Below are 13,275 nucleotides of genomic sequence, written 5' to 3'. Positions count from 1 at the left end.
TTATTGTTCATTCTGATTGGACGTATTTAAGGACTGAAATTGTTGAGTGATTCAACAAAAGTCTTGAAGATAATAGGCTAAAGTCCAGATCAGCCCTAAGGTTGAAGTTCACAGGGACTAGATCCAGGAAACCTCAGGTGTGAGGTGGGATTTTTGAATTTGCAATAAAAGTCATAAACATAAATTCTAACATGCCCATGCATGTGTGGTCTAGCAGGCAGCAACAAGTTTATTGGGCTTGTCCTAGCACAGAAACCCAGGTTCAAAAGCCCTCCCAGTGAGTTCAGATGAGGCTAAGTGTGAGTCCTAGGTGATTTTAATGGCATAGAATTGCCCCTCAGGCACATCCGAATGGCCAATGGACAGCTGTAAGATACTATAAGCAGCATTTCCAAAAAGAAAAATAAATAAATATAATACATTAAAACAAATCATGCACATTAATTAACTTTGCAAACTTCCAACATGCATATTAGCACAATATGGTTATGAACTTACCAGAAATATGAAAGATGCTCAAAAATAAGTAATTATATGACAAGTATATTTTATTCTTATCAGCGTGATAAATTACCCATTCAGCGTTGGTGGAGAAATTTGAGTTCCATTTACACATTGACTGAGGTCAATTAGTTCAAAGGCTTTAGATGTCAATCTAGAATCACTGTGCAATGAGCAAACAGAAGAATTTAACTTTGATCCCTCGTGTTGATCAATGTTGTTAGGGGAAGTCTCCGAAGATGTCGAAGCAGTTTCATCTAATATATTCTGCAAGGTAGAGCCTTGTGAGGGCATATCAATCAAATCTTGTGTGTGATTAACCATGACTGATGAAAACAGCTCCTGGATTGATACAAATAGGCCAGCAACAGACTTTTCCTCTTCCAGCAAAGCAAGCTGCAATAAACCCAAATAAACCACTGAAATGTTATTCAAGTGAAAACATAATAACAAAACACTCGATGACCAAGAGGATAGCACAAAACCATTGTAATTGTATAGCACCCATTATCATTCAATCACCTTTGCAGGGCCCTGGTCAAGAACTGCAAATTGGAGGGGGACTCTCATGTTTCGACTCAAATGCATGTGCTCTAACATACTCTTAACGTGGACTAAGTACACCATTTCTTCAATGACCATAACCCTTAAAAAATGTAGTATTAAAGACTCCTGCACAATAACCATGTAAACCATTTTACAGAGTATCACAACAGAAAATGCACACCAAACAATATACAGATTTGGGAGAGGCATGATCAAGAAAGGTTAGTTGTTCCCACACGGATTTGGAGTGTGTATTGACAAACAACATGACTAATTCATATAAAGCCATAGAGTTCATTTTATATTGCACAGTGCAATAAGAGCTAGAAAAAGAAGGATTGTGCGTGCAATATAGACCAAAGTATACAGTTTCTTCTTATGACAATAACCTCCAAATACTCTAATACCCTGCAAGCAAATGGCTGTCTGAAAATTATATCCTAAGCATAATCACAGCAAAAGGAATGTAGCGGACAATATCTATGATGAGGAAAAAAAAATATTTCTTCATGGATTTGGAGTATTATTGACAAACCAAATTATCAAAACAAGAATATCCGCAAAAACTTTCAAACTCCATTTTATGCTCTGTTGGAGGAGCAAGCAGAGAGCTTCAACATTAAATATTAATATGTGAGCTTTTGCATTATGTGGCCATCTTAAGTTAGTGTTGGATAACACTAGTATTAGGTACAGGTGACCAGTATATTACCATAAATATCAAATGTTAGTATTTGGCAGTTAAACCACCATAACAAGTCAAACGTGTTATAATTAATCTATGTGGGAAATGGTGTAATGGGAGAGGGATTTGTTTGTGTAACATAGAAGCTGCCTAACTAGGACTAGCTCTGAAATGTATACTTGCACCAGTATTAGTATTACATTGTCTACTCTCTCTACTTCTGTGTGTGTTTCTTGTGAATTGTAATTGCACTTTAAATCTTTTTAAATGTTATCAAAGTAGGTTTAAGGATTATTCCCAGTGTGGCCTATGATTGTCTGCAATCCAGAAAAGGTTTGTCCCAATGTGAACAGAAGATATCTCAAATTTCAAATGGAAACCAGCAAGTTAAGTCTATGAGCACTTTGCAGAGGAAAATAAACCTAGTGACAGAGGTTCTTCATTCTGAACAGTGTTATGGCTCAAAGTGTACTTAATGATAAAAGCCCTAATCCACGAGGCACAACCCAAGGGCAACTGCTAGGATAGTCACCAGTGACCACTGTCACCTCAGCAACCTGTCCTCTTCACTTTAAGCCGACTCTCCTCTGGCTCAAGGGGGTATCCCTAGTAGGATTACTAAGACCAAGCAATAAGCAATAAGGTGAAGTTGTGAAGTTGTGAGTAGCCAAAAACATTAAGTAAACCGCAAGATCAACACGTGAAAATCTTGGGTTGTATGAGGCCTTTTAAAACCAGAACCACATATATATGTCAACAATCTTTTGGATTTCTTTTAACCTTATGTTCGATTGGTATTGCAAATTTTTGAGAAAAGATCAGCAACACAGAAATAGATTTGGCGTTAATCCTGCTGCTATATTTTTAAACTGAACCACCTTGACCTTACCATACTATTATCTAGTCTCCTTTCAATTGTAATCGGTAAAATTCTGGTCTGGCCTCTGCTAGGAATTAGCCACTCGATGAGAACCAGTGCTGTACCAGTGTTTCCTTTCTGCCCGCTATACTGTGCTGGAGTTGCATTTTTTTATGTACTAGGGTTATTCAAAATGCACAAGTATGGGTTATTCACACTGCAAATGCTCTCAATACATTGAATAGATGATATGAGAAAGCCTGGCCACTGGAATGTAGGGATACAGAATCCCTCTTCAAATGTATGCCGAGGTGTCTTTTGTTCCACACAACCTGCTACAGGAAATAATACACAGGCATGGCAAGGAAACAATAGCTCCATATGATATCCTCGAGAAATAGTCTGCACAGGCATACTTTTAGAAGTACCCCTTTCTATCTTTCACAAACCTTTAGGCACAAATGATGAGTAACATTACCCAACAAATGGTGGGCGTCACCAACCCAATTGTACATGTGTGATAAAAGCCTCAATCCACAAGGCATAACGTAATGAAAACATCTCAAGACAGTCACCCACTGTCACCTCAGCAACCTTCCTCTCGCTTTAAGCTGGCTCTCCTCCGACTCAAGGGGGGTTTCCCTACTAGGATCACTAAGGCAATAGTCAAACAAGCACAAGGTGATGCCAATGGTAGCTTCAGTGAAACATATTTTTTGGAGATTTTTAGGGTTTTTTGTAAAGGAAAAAAAAAAGTGATGAAAGGATATTAAAATCAGCGCCAATTTCCTATTAGGGCATGAAGTCAAGAGGAATCAAGTAGCAGAATGAGATCAATAAGAAAACCCTCTTAAGTTGGTTACCTAGTGTGTGTGGACTAGGGAAAGAGGCTAGAAGCCAATAGAAATTAACCCCTTGGCTAATCAAGGAAAATTACACAGTCAGGACCCCACTAGGAAGGATCTCTCCATGGGGAAAGCTTGCAACCACAAAATCAAACCTACCCTAAACCAACAAAGAAGAGCCTCTAGATGCCTCCCTCAAAGTGACAAAGTTGCCCTTCAAATGGATCAATTTTTGCAGCCTTATGGTATCTTGAATAACCACAATAATGCCTTTGATGATAAAGAAAAGTAACCAAGAAATAACATATTCTAAGTTGATAACATAATTCACCACATAGATAAGCCCTTAACACAAAAATTCCTCAATTAAAGATATTTCCATTAAGCTCCAAGGAGAGGAGTGCTCTCACAATCCAACCTGTAACCCACCATTATGTGGGTGACATCCCTAGGAGAAAAAATTTCTCCAAGATGGTCCTCAGCCGGTAGCTAGCAGCCACCAACTAGCTCGTTGTGCCATGTCTCCGGCACCTAAGCCAACCATGTGGTCCCTCAACAATATGCCATGATCGTATGTTTAAAGGTGGACATCCAGAACCTAAAGGCATGCCTTGTCATTTGGTAATTGAGTATTTTATAGTTTGCTTATCATGGATACTTCTAGGCATGTATTAATGGGGGGATTCGGAGGAAATAATCGTCTAAGTTTGTGCTCATGTCCCCTAGACCCCTTTAAGATGTTAACCTTGGATTCTAGTCCCATGGGATCTCTTTTACAAACCATTTGGCTTTAGGGATGGTACTTCATAGGAAACCCTGATTTTGGTTGCATGGTCCTGCTCCCTCATCCACATATGTTGCCCCATTTCCACACATTATAACCCCATTCATCATTTCTCCCACCTGGGTCCACATTCCTCCGCTGTTGATTTATGGTCTCATTGACTGTGCTCTAAGCCTCAAAATTTGCAGGGAGGCTTGGATACATTCCACTCGGAATCAGTTTTATTAAAATAATTAATTATTTTTAATGGAGGCCTAAGTCTAAACTTAGGGAATTAAAATAGTTAAAGGGTATTAATCTAACTGTGGGTGAAACTTCTAGAAGAAGACAAGGATCAAGCCAAAATAATATGAGCCATTGATTAGAATCTAATCTAGGTCGTTCGATATCAACAGAAGGATTATACGAGGAGGATTGATGGGCATTTAGAAGACACATCGAGTGGGAAATCAGAGATAGAATTTCTAAAGAAAGCAGCGCAGCAGTTGCCATAGAGAAATTCGAAGTGATTTCTTGCAGTGAGGGGCAGGGATAGTTCCAGTTGGATACATTTCCTGATCCAAGAATACTCAGTAGAGGAGGCAGAGAGAGATCAGGGAGAGGCGGCACAGAGGCTAGGCTAGGAAGCGTACGCTGACGCAGAGGCAGCGCAGAGCCTTGAGGAGATCCGTATTTTTGTTGGAGAGGTAGAGTTCTGAAGCCGAAAGCCGGGGTGTGAGACCGGGAGGACAAAATCAAAAACTCAGATAGGCAAATCGATCAGCAGAAAGAGTGACGTTGTCCCTAGACGTTGTGATGCTATGCCTACGCAGTCATAGTGTGAGGTATTTCTCACTAATTTTCTGTCAGTCATATTCTTTGTATTGGATAGCCAACAAGGCGTCCACAGATTGTATTTAGAAAACTACTGCTTAATAATACAAACCCTCAGTTGCTACATCGGTTTTCCCACACTGGGTATTTTTGGGGACATTTGTCCAAAAATAACTGTGTAGATGTGTCTGATGATTATTTCTCTCTTATGTTGTATTCAGTTTCCGCAGTTTTTATTTGTGTAGGCTGCAGTGTATTTAATTTGATATTTGTCATAGCACACAACAAGTAAATTGTTTAATCGAATTAACAATTAGAAGAATTAACATCAGTTGTTGCAGTAGGAATCATGTAACTGATTTTTCACATGGTATCGGAGCACAGATCGTGAACGGAAGATCTCAAAAGCAAAAAGGAAGAGGAGTTCGAAATTATTGCAGATGTAGCAATAGCGCAGTCCTTGGGCCATAAGGTTGAAGTTTTGAGGAGAAATCGATTTCTCTGAGTGAGTCGACAGAGTAATTCAACCTCCAGACCGAAGCTTTCCAGAGGTGGAAGGGAGTAGTGTATTTTTCCTTGTAGAGCAGATCTTTAGCTGGGACAGAGATATTTTGCAGCAGTTGCTGGCGGAATAGCGTAAGTGGGAGAGAGAGAGACATTGTTGAGGGAATTCTTCCTCAAAGGACTTCCAACCAAAAAGTTTGATTTCTCAAGAGTTGAGCAGCAGCAGAGAGGAGTTGATCTACTAACTCCAGCAAGAAGTGTGTAGCCTAGCCTAGTACTGGTACTGCATAGAGGAGAGAGGAGGTAGTTCGACAGTTCGCTGGCACAAATGGCAGCGAATGGGTTGCAAGATCAGGATCGGTTGGAGGGAGCATCCAACTATGTGATTTGGAAGGCAAGGATCTCATGCCTTCTGGATGAGCATGATCTCAAGACCTACGTCGCTAGTGTGGTAGTTGTACCCGCGGATCCAAATCCGCTCAAGAAGTACAACGTCGAGATGGCGAAGGCCAAGTGATTGATCCTCGATGAAGTGAGGGATCATGTAATGTGTCACATTACCGACAAGGATACTACTCGGCAGATGTGGGAAGATTTGGCCACACTATATGAAGGATCTTCCGAGCAACGGAAGATGTACTTGGAGCAGAAGATGAGATCCAAGTAGGATGCAGAAGGGGGAATGCATAAATTCGTTCCTTACGAAGCTTCAAGAGATCCAAGACTTGTTGGCAATTGTGGGGTCAACACCTCAGCCTACCAAGATGGTGAGGATGGGCCTAAATTCAATCTCCGAAGAATGGCAACTGTGTGTCCAAAACATCCTCAGCAGAGAGAGATTGGAAGATTGGGAAGGGATGTGGGCCACTCTTTAGCAAGAAGAGATGAGGAGAGACTTAGTCAAGTGCAAACTTGATAGTCGCAGCAGCAATAGTGGGACGAAGCTAGAGGAGGAGGATGAGAATGCAGCTCTCGCATCTAAGGGGCAACAGGAGCAGCAGAAGAAAAAGAAAGATGTTTCGAAGATCAAGTGCTTCCAGTGTGGTGAACTTGGTCACTACGCTACATAGTGTCCTCTCAAGAAGAAGGACAAAGACAAGAAGCATGATCCAAAGGCTGCATCCGCATAGATCGAGGAGGAGGAATTTGGGTGGGGTGATATAGAACTGTAGTTTGAAAGAACTACAAATCGGCAAGATCATTGAGGATTCCAACTCTTGGATTAATACATTGCTACGAGAGCCCCGATTAGAAGTAGCACGATGGACTAGAGTCAGCTGGTGCAGAGGAGTGTCGGAGTGCAGAAGCAATGGCTAGGAGTGCCAGAGACTAAGCAAAGCAGAGCTAGAGTTGGCAGCAGCGCAATTGGCACAGCGCAGCGTTGGCAGCAGCGTAGAGGCTCCCGAGGGTCAGCGCAGAGACTAGCAGCAGTCAGAACTCCAACAACAGATGCATCATGCTAAACACCTGTTCAGTAAGTTTGGATGCTTTTCCATTGCTGATGCAGTAGTAGCAGCAGTTGGAGAAGGTTGCAGTGTAGATGGAGTGTTGGCAGTGGCAGTGCCAGCAGTAGCACAGACTCAAAATTTGAGAAGAGTTGCAATACAGATGCAGTGTTGGCAGTGGCAGTGTCAACAACAATACAGATGCAATGTTGGTAGTGGCAGTGTCAGCAGCAATACAGATGCAGCATTTGCGCAGTAGTTGGTGGGCAGCGATGTTAGACATTAGCAACGCATAGGGAGATGCTACAGAGAAGGATAATGCTTTAGCAGGTTGCAGTACTAGAGCACATTCCTTGCTAAGAGGGAGTGTTGATTTTTGGTAGCATCGGATGTGCCTTAAGCTTCAAAATTTGCAGGGAGACTTCGACATGTGTATTCCACAATACCCAAAAATCGTTTTGGGAAATTCCACCCGGAATCAGTTTTATTAAAATTTAAAATAATTAATTATTTTTAATGTAGGCCTAAGTCTAAACTTAGGGAATTAAAATAATTAAAGGATATTAATCTAACTGTGGGTGAAACTTCTAGAATAAGACGAGGATCAAGCCAAAATAATATGAGCCATTGATTAGAATCTAATCTGGGTTGTTGGTTCTCAACAGAAGGATTATAAGAGGAGGCTTGATGGGCATTTAGAAGACACATTGAGTGGGAGATCAACGATCGAATTTCTGAAGAGAGCAAGGTAGAAGTTGTCGGAGAGAAGTTCGAAGTGATTTCTTGCAGTGAGGGGCAGGGATAGTTCTGGTTGGAGATTTTTGAAATCCGAGATTACTCAACAGAGGAGGCAGAGAGAAATCTGGGAGAGGCAACACAGAGCCTTGAGGAGATTCGTCTTTTTGCTGGAGAGGTCGAGTTCTAAAGCCAGAAGCCGAGGTGTGAGACCAGGAGGAGAACAGAATCGAAGACTCGGAGAGGCAAATCGATCAACAGAAAGAGTGATGTTGTCCCTAGACGCTGTGGCGTTGTACCTACGCAGTGACTGCATAGAGGCAACGCAAAGGTAGCAAGGGACTAGCCATTCTGTGGCTGGATCAGTCAGGATCGCCACTGATAGCGTGAGGTATTTCTCACTAATCTTCTGTCAGTCATATTCTCTATATTGGATAGCAAGCAAGGCGTCCAGAGATTGTATTCAAATAACTATTGCTTAATAAGACAAACCCTCAGCTGTTGCACCAGTTTTCCCACTGGGTTTTTCTGGGGTCATTTGTCCAAAAATACTATGTAGATGTGTGTGATGATTATTTATCTCCTATGCTGTATTTAGTTTCCGCAGTTTTTATTTGTGTAGGTTGGAGTGTATTTAATTCGATATTTGACATAGCACACAACGAGTAAATTGTTTAATCGAATTAACAATTAGAACAATTAACATCATTTGCTGCAGTGGGAATCGGGTAACCGATTTTTCACGTCCACTAGGACCACATAGGGTTAGCTCTCCCCTTCCCCTTGCCCACACCTTGGGTCAAGCCTAGAATGATGCGCAGGAGGTTCATGCAACTAAATGGAAAAGTAAAATCATAATTGGCCACATTCAACAGGAAATGTACCACAAAATGCAAAAGATAATCGCGACATACACATTTAGCACGTGGGCAAAAGCCAATACATGAGCTCTACCCCATCATCATGGCAGCTATCTGAGGGTTTTCTTATTAAGTAATATCAGAGTACAATCTGGGTGCCGAAATTGGCCTACCCAACAGAAAATTTCCTTGCCAGTAATACCTCTCAGTTTGAGACAAATCTCCTCGCTGAACCCCGGATAATCCTTCCAGCGGCTCCTCAGCACCAATCTGCCCCAAAACCCCAGCGTCTGCCCTCTCTGGACTGTGTTAGCCTCTTTCTGCCCAGCGCTGGCCCTGCGTTACCCCAGATGGGTCTGCATCAGCCTTAGGAGGTCCTGTGTTAGCCTTCTGGCCCTCTATGTCAACAATGCTGGCCTCTCTAAGGCTCTACGCAGCTCCAGGCCTGCCTCTGCATGGCACTGCGTGAGCTTTTGTTGGCTCTGCGTCACTCTCCCCAGCTATTGTGCTGCTCTCTCGGCACTATCTCTGCCTCTCTGCCTCTCTATACTCAATGCCCCTCAGCTACAACTCTCGATCACTAATTCTATCTCTCTTAGCAAACCCCGCTCCAGAGAATAGAATGATTGATCACTCTGGTGTGTTCTCCAAGTGACCCTCAAGCCTCCTCTTATACTTTTCCTGTTGATATATCAACAGCCGAGATTAAGTCCCTAATCAATGGCTAAGATTATATCTGGCTTGATCCATGTCTTTTGGACCATTCTAACACAATTTTATATTAATTCACATTAATATTTTAATTTCCCTAAGTTTAGACTTAGGGACTCCATTAAAAATATTAATTATTTTAATATCTCTTGCACTGTTTAGAATCTGCCCAAACCCTTTCTGGGTATTGGAGCTCTCATGTGCGCCAACCTCTCCACCAAATTTCGTGGCTAGAGCACATCTGATGCTACCCCAAATCAACACTCACTCTTAGCGAGGATTGTGCTCTAGCAATACTCCTCACTGAGTATTACTCTGATCATCGGGCATCGGTCCCTGTGCTGATGCTAGGCCCGCTGCCCATCATCCTCTGCACTGATGTAACTTGTATTGTTGCCCATGGTTCTGCCACTGCCACTACTGCATCTGTACGACAACTCCCTTTGCATCCATGTTTTTGTTGGTCCTTTCTCCCAGCACTGCATCCGCACTGCACCTCCTCTCATCATGTTGCATCGTGCTGCCCACTGCTGCACTGCAACTCAGTTACTGAGAAGTAAGTAACTGATCTCCCAACTCTGACCTCTTTGTTGGGCTAGAGACCCTCCTGATGTTGAAGCTCCCTCTACCGCTGACAAGTGCTCCCTCTCTGACCTCTGCGCTACTGCAACAACTCCCTGCATCTCGCACTGTTGCACACCTCTCTGTGCCATCCTGCACTGGTGCAACACTCCTGTGCCTCTCACACTGCTGCAGCCTGCTAGACTCGCATGTCTCAGGACTCCTGCACTGTAGCTCTCTTTGCCGCTCCATCTGCATCCGTCTCTACCCGACTCAGCTAGTCCTGCTACTTCTCTTCGGGGCTCCCATAGCAAGGTCTAATCCAACAGGTTCGGTACCTCGAGGATCCTGCCCCTCATCGTCTGTAGTCCGCTTGACTACAACTCAATGTCACCCTACTTCCACTCAAGTGGTGCGTGTTCACTCATGGCACAGTTATCGTCTATCAACACTTCCTTCTTTGCCCGTGCTAGCATTGCCTTAGTATTGGAAGACACTCCCTTACTCTTCTTCCTTGGACACTGAGTCGCATAATGACCTAGCTCCCCATAGTGGAAGCACTTGATCTTGGAGAGATCATTCTTCTTCCGCTTCTCCCGCTTTCCCTCAAATGCTAGGGCAACATCTTCCTCCTCCTGCTTGACTTTGATCCCCTTGCTGTTGCTACCCGTCTTCGACTGTCGTCTGATCTCTACCTGGCGAAGAGCCGCCCACTTCTCGTCCCAAGGTTGGAGAGTCCCTCTGCCCAGTTTACTCTAGACAAATACCTCCTAGTCTTCTAAGACAGGATTCAGGGTTGTCCTCACCATCAACTCTTGACCCGATGTGGCATCTATAGCAGTCAACTGATCTTGGATCTCATTCAATCCTTCGAGGAAGGTGTCAATTGGTTCTCCCTTCTTTATCTAATACGACCTCAGCTAATTCTCAAGTAGCATTTTTCTCTGCACAGAAATATGCTGGTACAATTTCTTGAGGGCCTCCCACATCTCATATGTCGTTTCATTCTCGGCAATGTGTGGTACTACATGGTCCTTGACCTCGTCAAGGATGATGCTTTTGGCCCTCGCCATTACCTCCTCGTACTTGTCGTTATCATTGGGGTCGACTGAGATAGCTATAACCTTTAAAGCAAAGTTCTTGACACAATTTTTGTCAAGTACAAATAAGATTCTGGCCTTCTAGACTGCGAAGTTCGACGCTCCGTCCAGTCTGTCCTGGTCTCTTACTCCGTGTAGTGCAATGATTCTCTTCTACTTCCCTCCTAGAAGTTCTCTGTTCAACTCCTCCTAGTCTCTACTTCCCATCTGGAAGTTCTCTTCTGGACTCCCTCTGAGTCCCGATTTCCCTCGAGGAAATCCTTTTGTCGTTGTCAAGATGCCCCCTACTCTGATCGTCTTGTGCAACCGCACCACTAATCCAGGTTTCTCGGCTAGAAACCCTCGATAGCTACTCCCTCCTCTTGGCCTTGCTTTGTCAAGTACTGTTCTGACTACAGTACCTCACTAGCTCCACTCTGCAATATTCCCACAGCCTTCTAAACCCCAGGAACCTAAAGGTGAGAGCTCCTAGGCTCTGCGCAATCTTGACAACAGCAACGCAGCCTCCTCAATGAACTGCTTCAGCCCTCCCAACTTCTATGTGGCTCTGCATGAGGCTCCCTTTTCCTTCCTTAGCCTCTGCACTGCCTCTTCTCGAATCACCCTTGATGACGCATGCACTGCATCACCCTTCCTTGTTGCTGCTCTGCTAGAAACAACATCTGTCACCTCAAGACAGCTATTTTCTGTTGTTATTGCTCCCCTCGGCTGATGTCCTCAGTCCTCCTGTGATCTGTAATCACGCTCTAATACCATGTTGGATTTTCTAAGTCTACTTAGTTAGAAACCCTCCATGCACCTTATCTAATTTATTCCTACCTCCTTGTTATGTTACTTAACAAGTTATTTACAATGTAAATACTGAAAATAAACACTAGTGCATGCTCAACATATTACAGATCAACAACTGAAGGAAACAGAAACAATCACACCATATGACACCATTATTTTTGGACCACTGTCCCTGGAGAAACCCAATGTGGGAAAACCGGTAAAGTTATCTGAGGGTGTTCTTATTAAGCAATATCATAGTACAATCTGGGTGCCGAAACTGGCCTACCCAACGGAGAATTTCCTTAGCAGTAATACCTCTCAGTTTGAGACAAATCTCCTGGCTGAAACCCAAAATAATCCTTCCGACAGCCCCTCAGCACCAATCTACCCCAGAAACCCCAACGTCTGCGCTCTCTAGACTGCGTCAGCGTCTTTCTGCCCAGCGTTGGCCCTGCATTACCCTGGATGGGTCTGCGTTAGCCTTAGGAGGTCCTACGTCAGCCTTTTGGCCCTCTGTGTCAACAATGCTGACCTCTCTGAGGCTCTGCGCAACTCCCGGCTGCCTCTGCGTGGCGCTACATGAGCCCTAGCTGGCTTTGCGTCACTCTCCCCGGCTACTGCGTTGCTCTCCCGGCACTATCTCTAACTCTCTGTCTCTCTATACTCAATGCCCCTCAGCGGCAACTCCCGATCACTAATTCTATCTCTCGTAGCAAACCCCGCTTTAGAGAATAGAATGATTGATCACTCTGGTGAGTTCTCCAAGTGACCCTCAAGCCTCCTCTTATACTTTTCCTGTTGACATGTCAACGACCGAGATTAAGTCCCTAATCAACAACGAAGATTAGATCTGGCTTGATCCATGTCTTTTGGACCATTCTAACACAGTTTTATATTAATACACATTAATATTTTATTTTCCCTAAGTTTAAACTTATGGACTCCATTAAAAATATTAATTATTTTAATATCTCATGAACTATTTAGAATCTGCCCAAACCCTTTCTGGGTATTGGAGATCTCATGTGCCCTAACGTCTCCACCAAATTTTGTGGCTAGCGCATATCCGATGCTACCCCAAATCAACACTTCAAAAGGTGCTGGCGTGTGACAGCAGTGTTGCGGGGGAGCGCCCCCCCCCCCTCGAACCCGCTCCCGAAGCGCGCTCCGGGCCGGAGCGGGTCGGGAGCGCGCTCCCCAAAACGCTCCCGGACGGGAGCGATTTTCGGGAGCGCGCTCCCGTAAAAAAATTTGCGCTCCCTGGTCTGTGAGGGAGCGCTTCAGGGAGCGATCGCTCCCGCGCTCCCGGAGCGCTTTTTAATGCCCGGGAGCGATCGGGGAGCGATCGCTCCCTGATCGCTCCCGGGCATTAAAAAACACTCCGGGAGCGAATTTTAAAAAACCGGGAGCGGTTCGGCGGAAAAAAATTCCGCCGGACCCGAAAAAACAAAAAAAATCAATTAATTTTTTTTGGTTTATAAGCCCAATGGGCTAAAAAAAAATCATTTCAATGAGATTGAGCTTGAGCTTGAGAGTTGAGGAAGAGCAAAGG

General features: G+C 43.8%; 1 protein-coding gene across 4 annotated transcripts in view; it reads right to left on the bottom strand.

Moving 5' to 3' along the window:
- LOC149197036 (uncharacterized) overlaps positions 1-13,275 on the bottom strand; it is a 224,831-nt gene that overhangs the window by 65,572 nt on the left and 145,984 nt on the right. For 3 of the 4 annotated variants that reach the window (XM_089405728.1, XM_089405727.1, XM_089405730.1), the window contains exons 3-4: positions 1,024-1,173; positions 575-897 (exon numbers count right to left, since the gene is read on the bottom strand). In XM_089405728.1, the coding sequence (XP_089261854.1) occupies positions 575-897; positions 1,024-1,173 (473 nt within the window). The remainder of the gene's footprint in view (positions 1-574; positions 898-1,023; positions 1,174-13,275) is intronic. The other variant, XM_089405729.1, reaches the window with a different exon arrangement.

Source organism: Pinus tabuliformis, chromosome 2_2 (assembly GCF_031772625.1).
Source record: "Pinus tabuliformis cultivar Carrire ecotype Pingquan chromosome 2_2, CPIR1, whole genome shotgun sequence".
NCBI classification, from domain to species: Eukaryota; Viridiplantae; Streptophyta; class Pinopsida; order Pinales; family Pinaceae; genus Pinus; species Pinus tabuliformis.
This window is presented reverse-complemented; position numbering and strand designations above follow the sequence as displayed.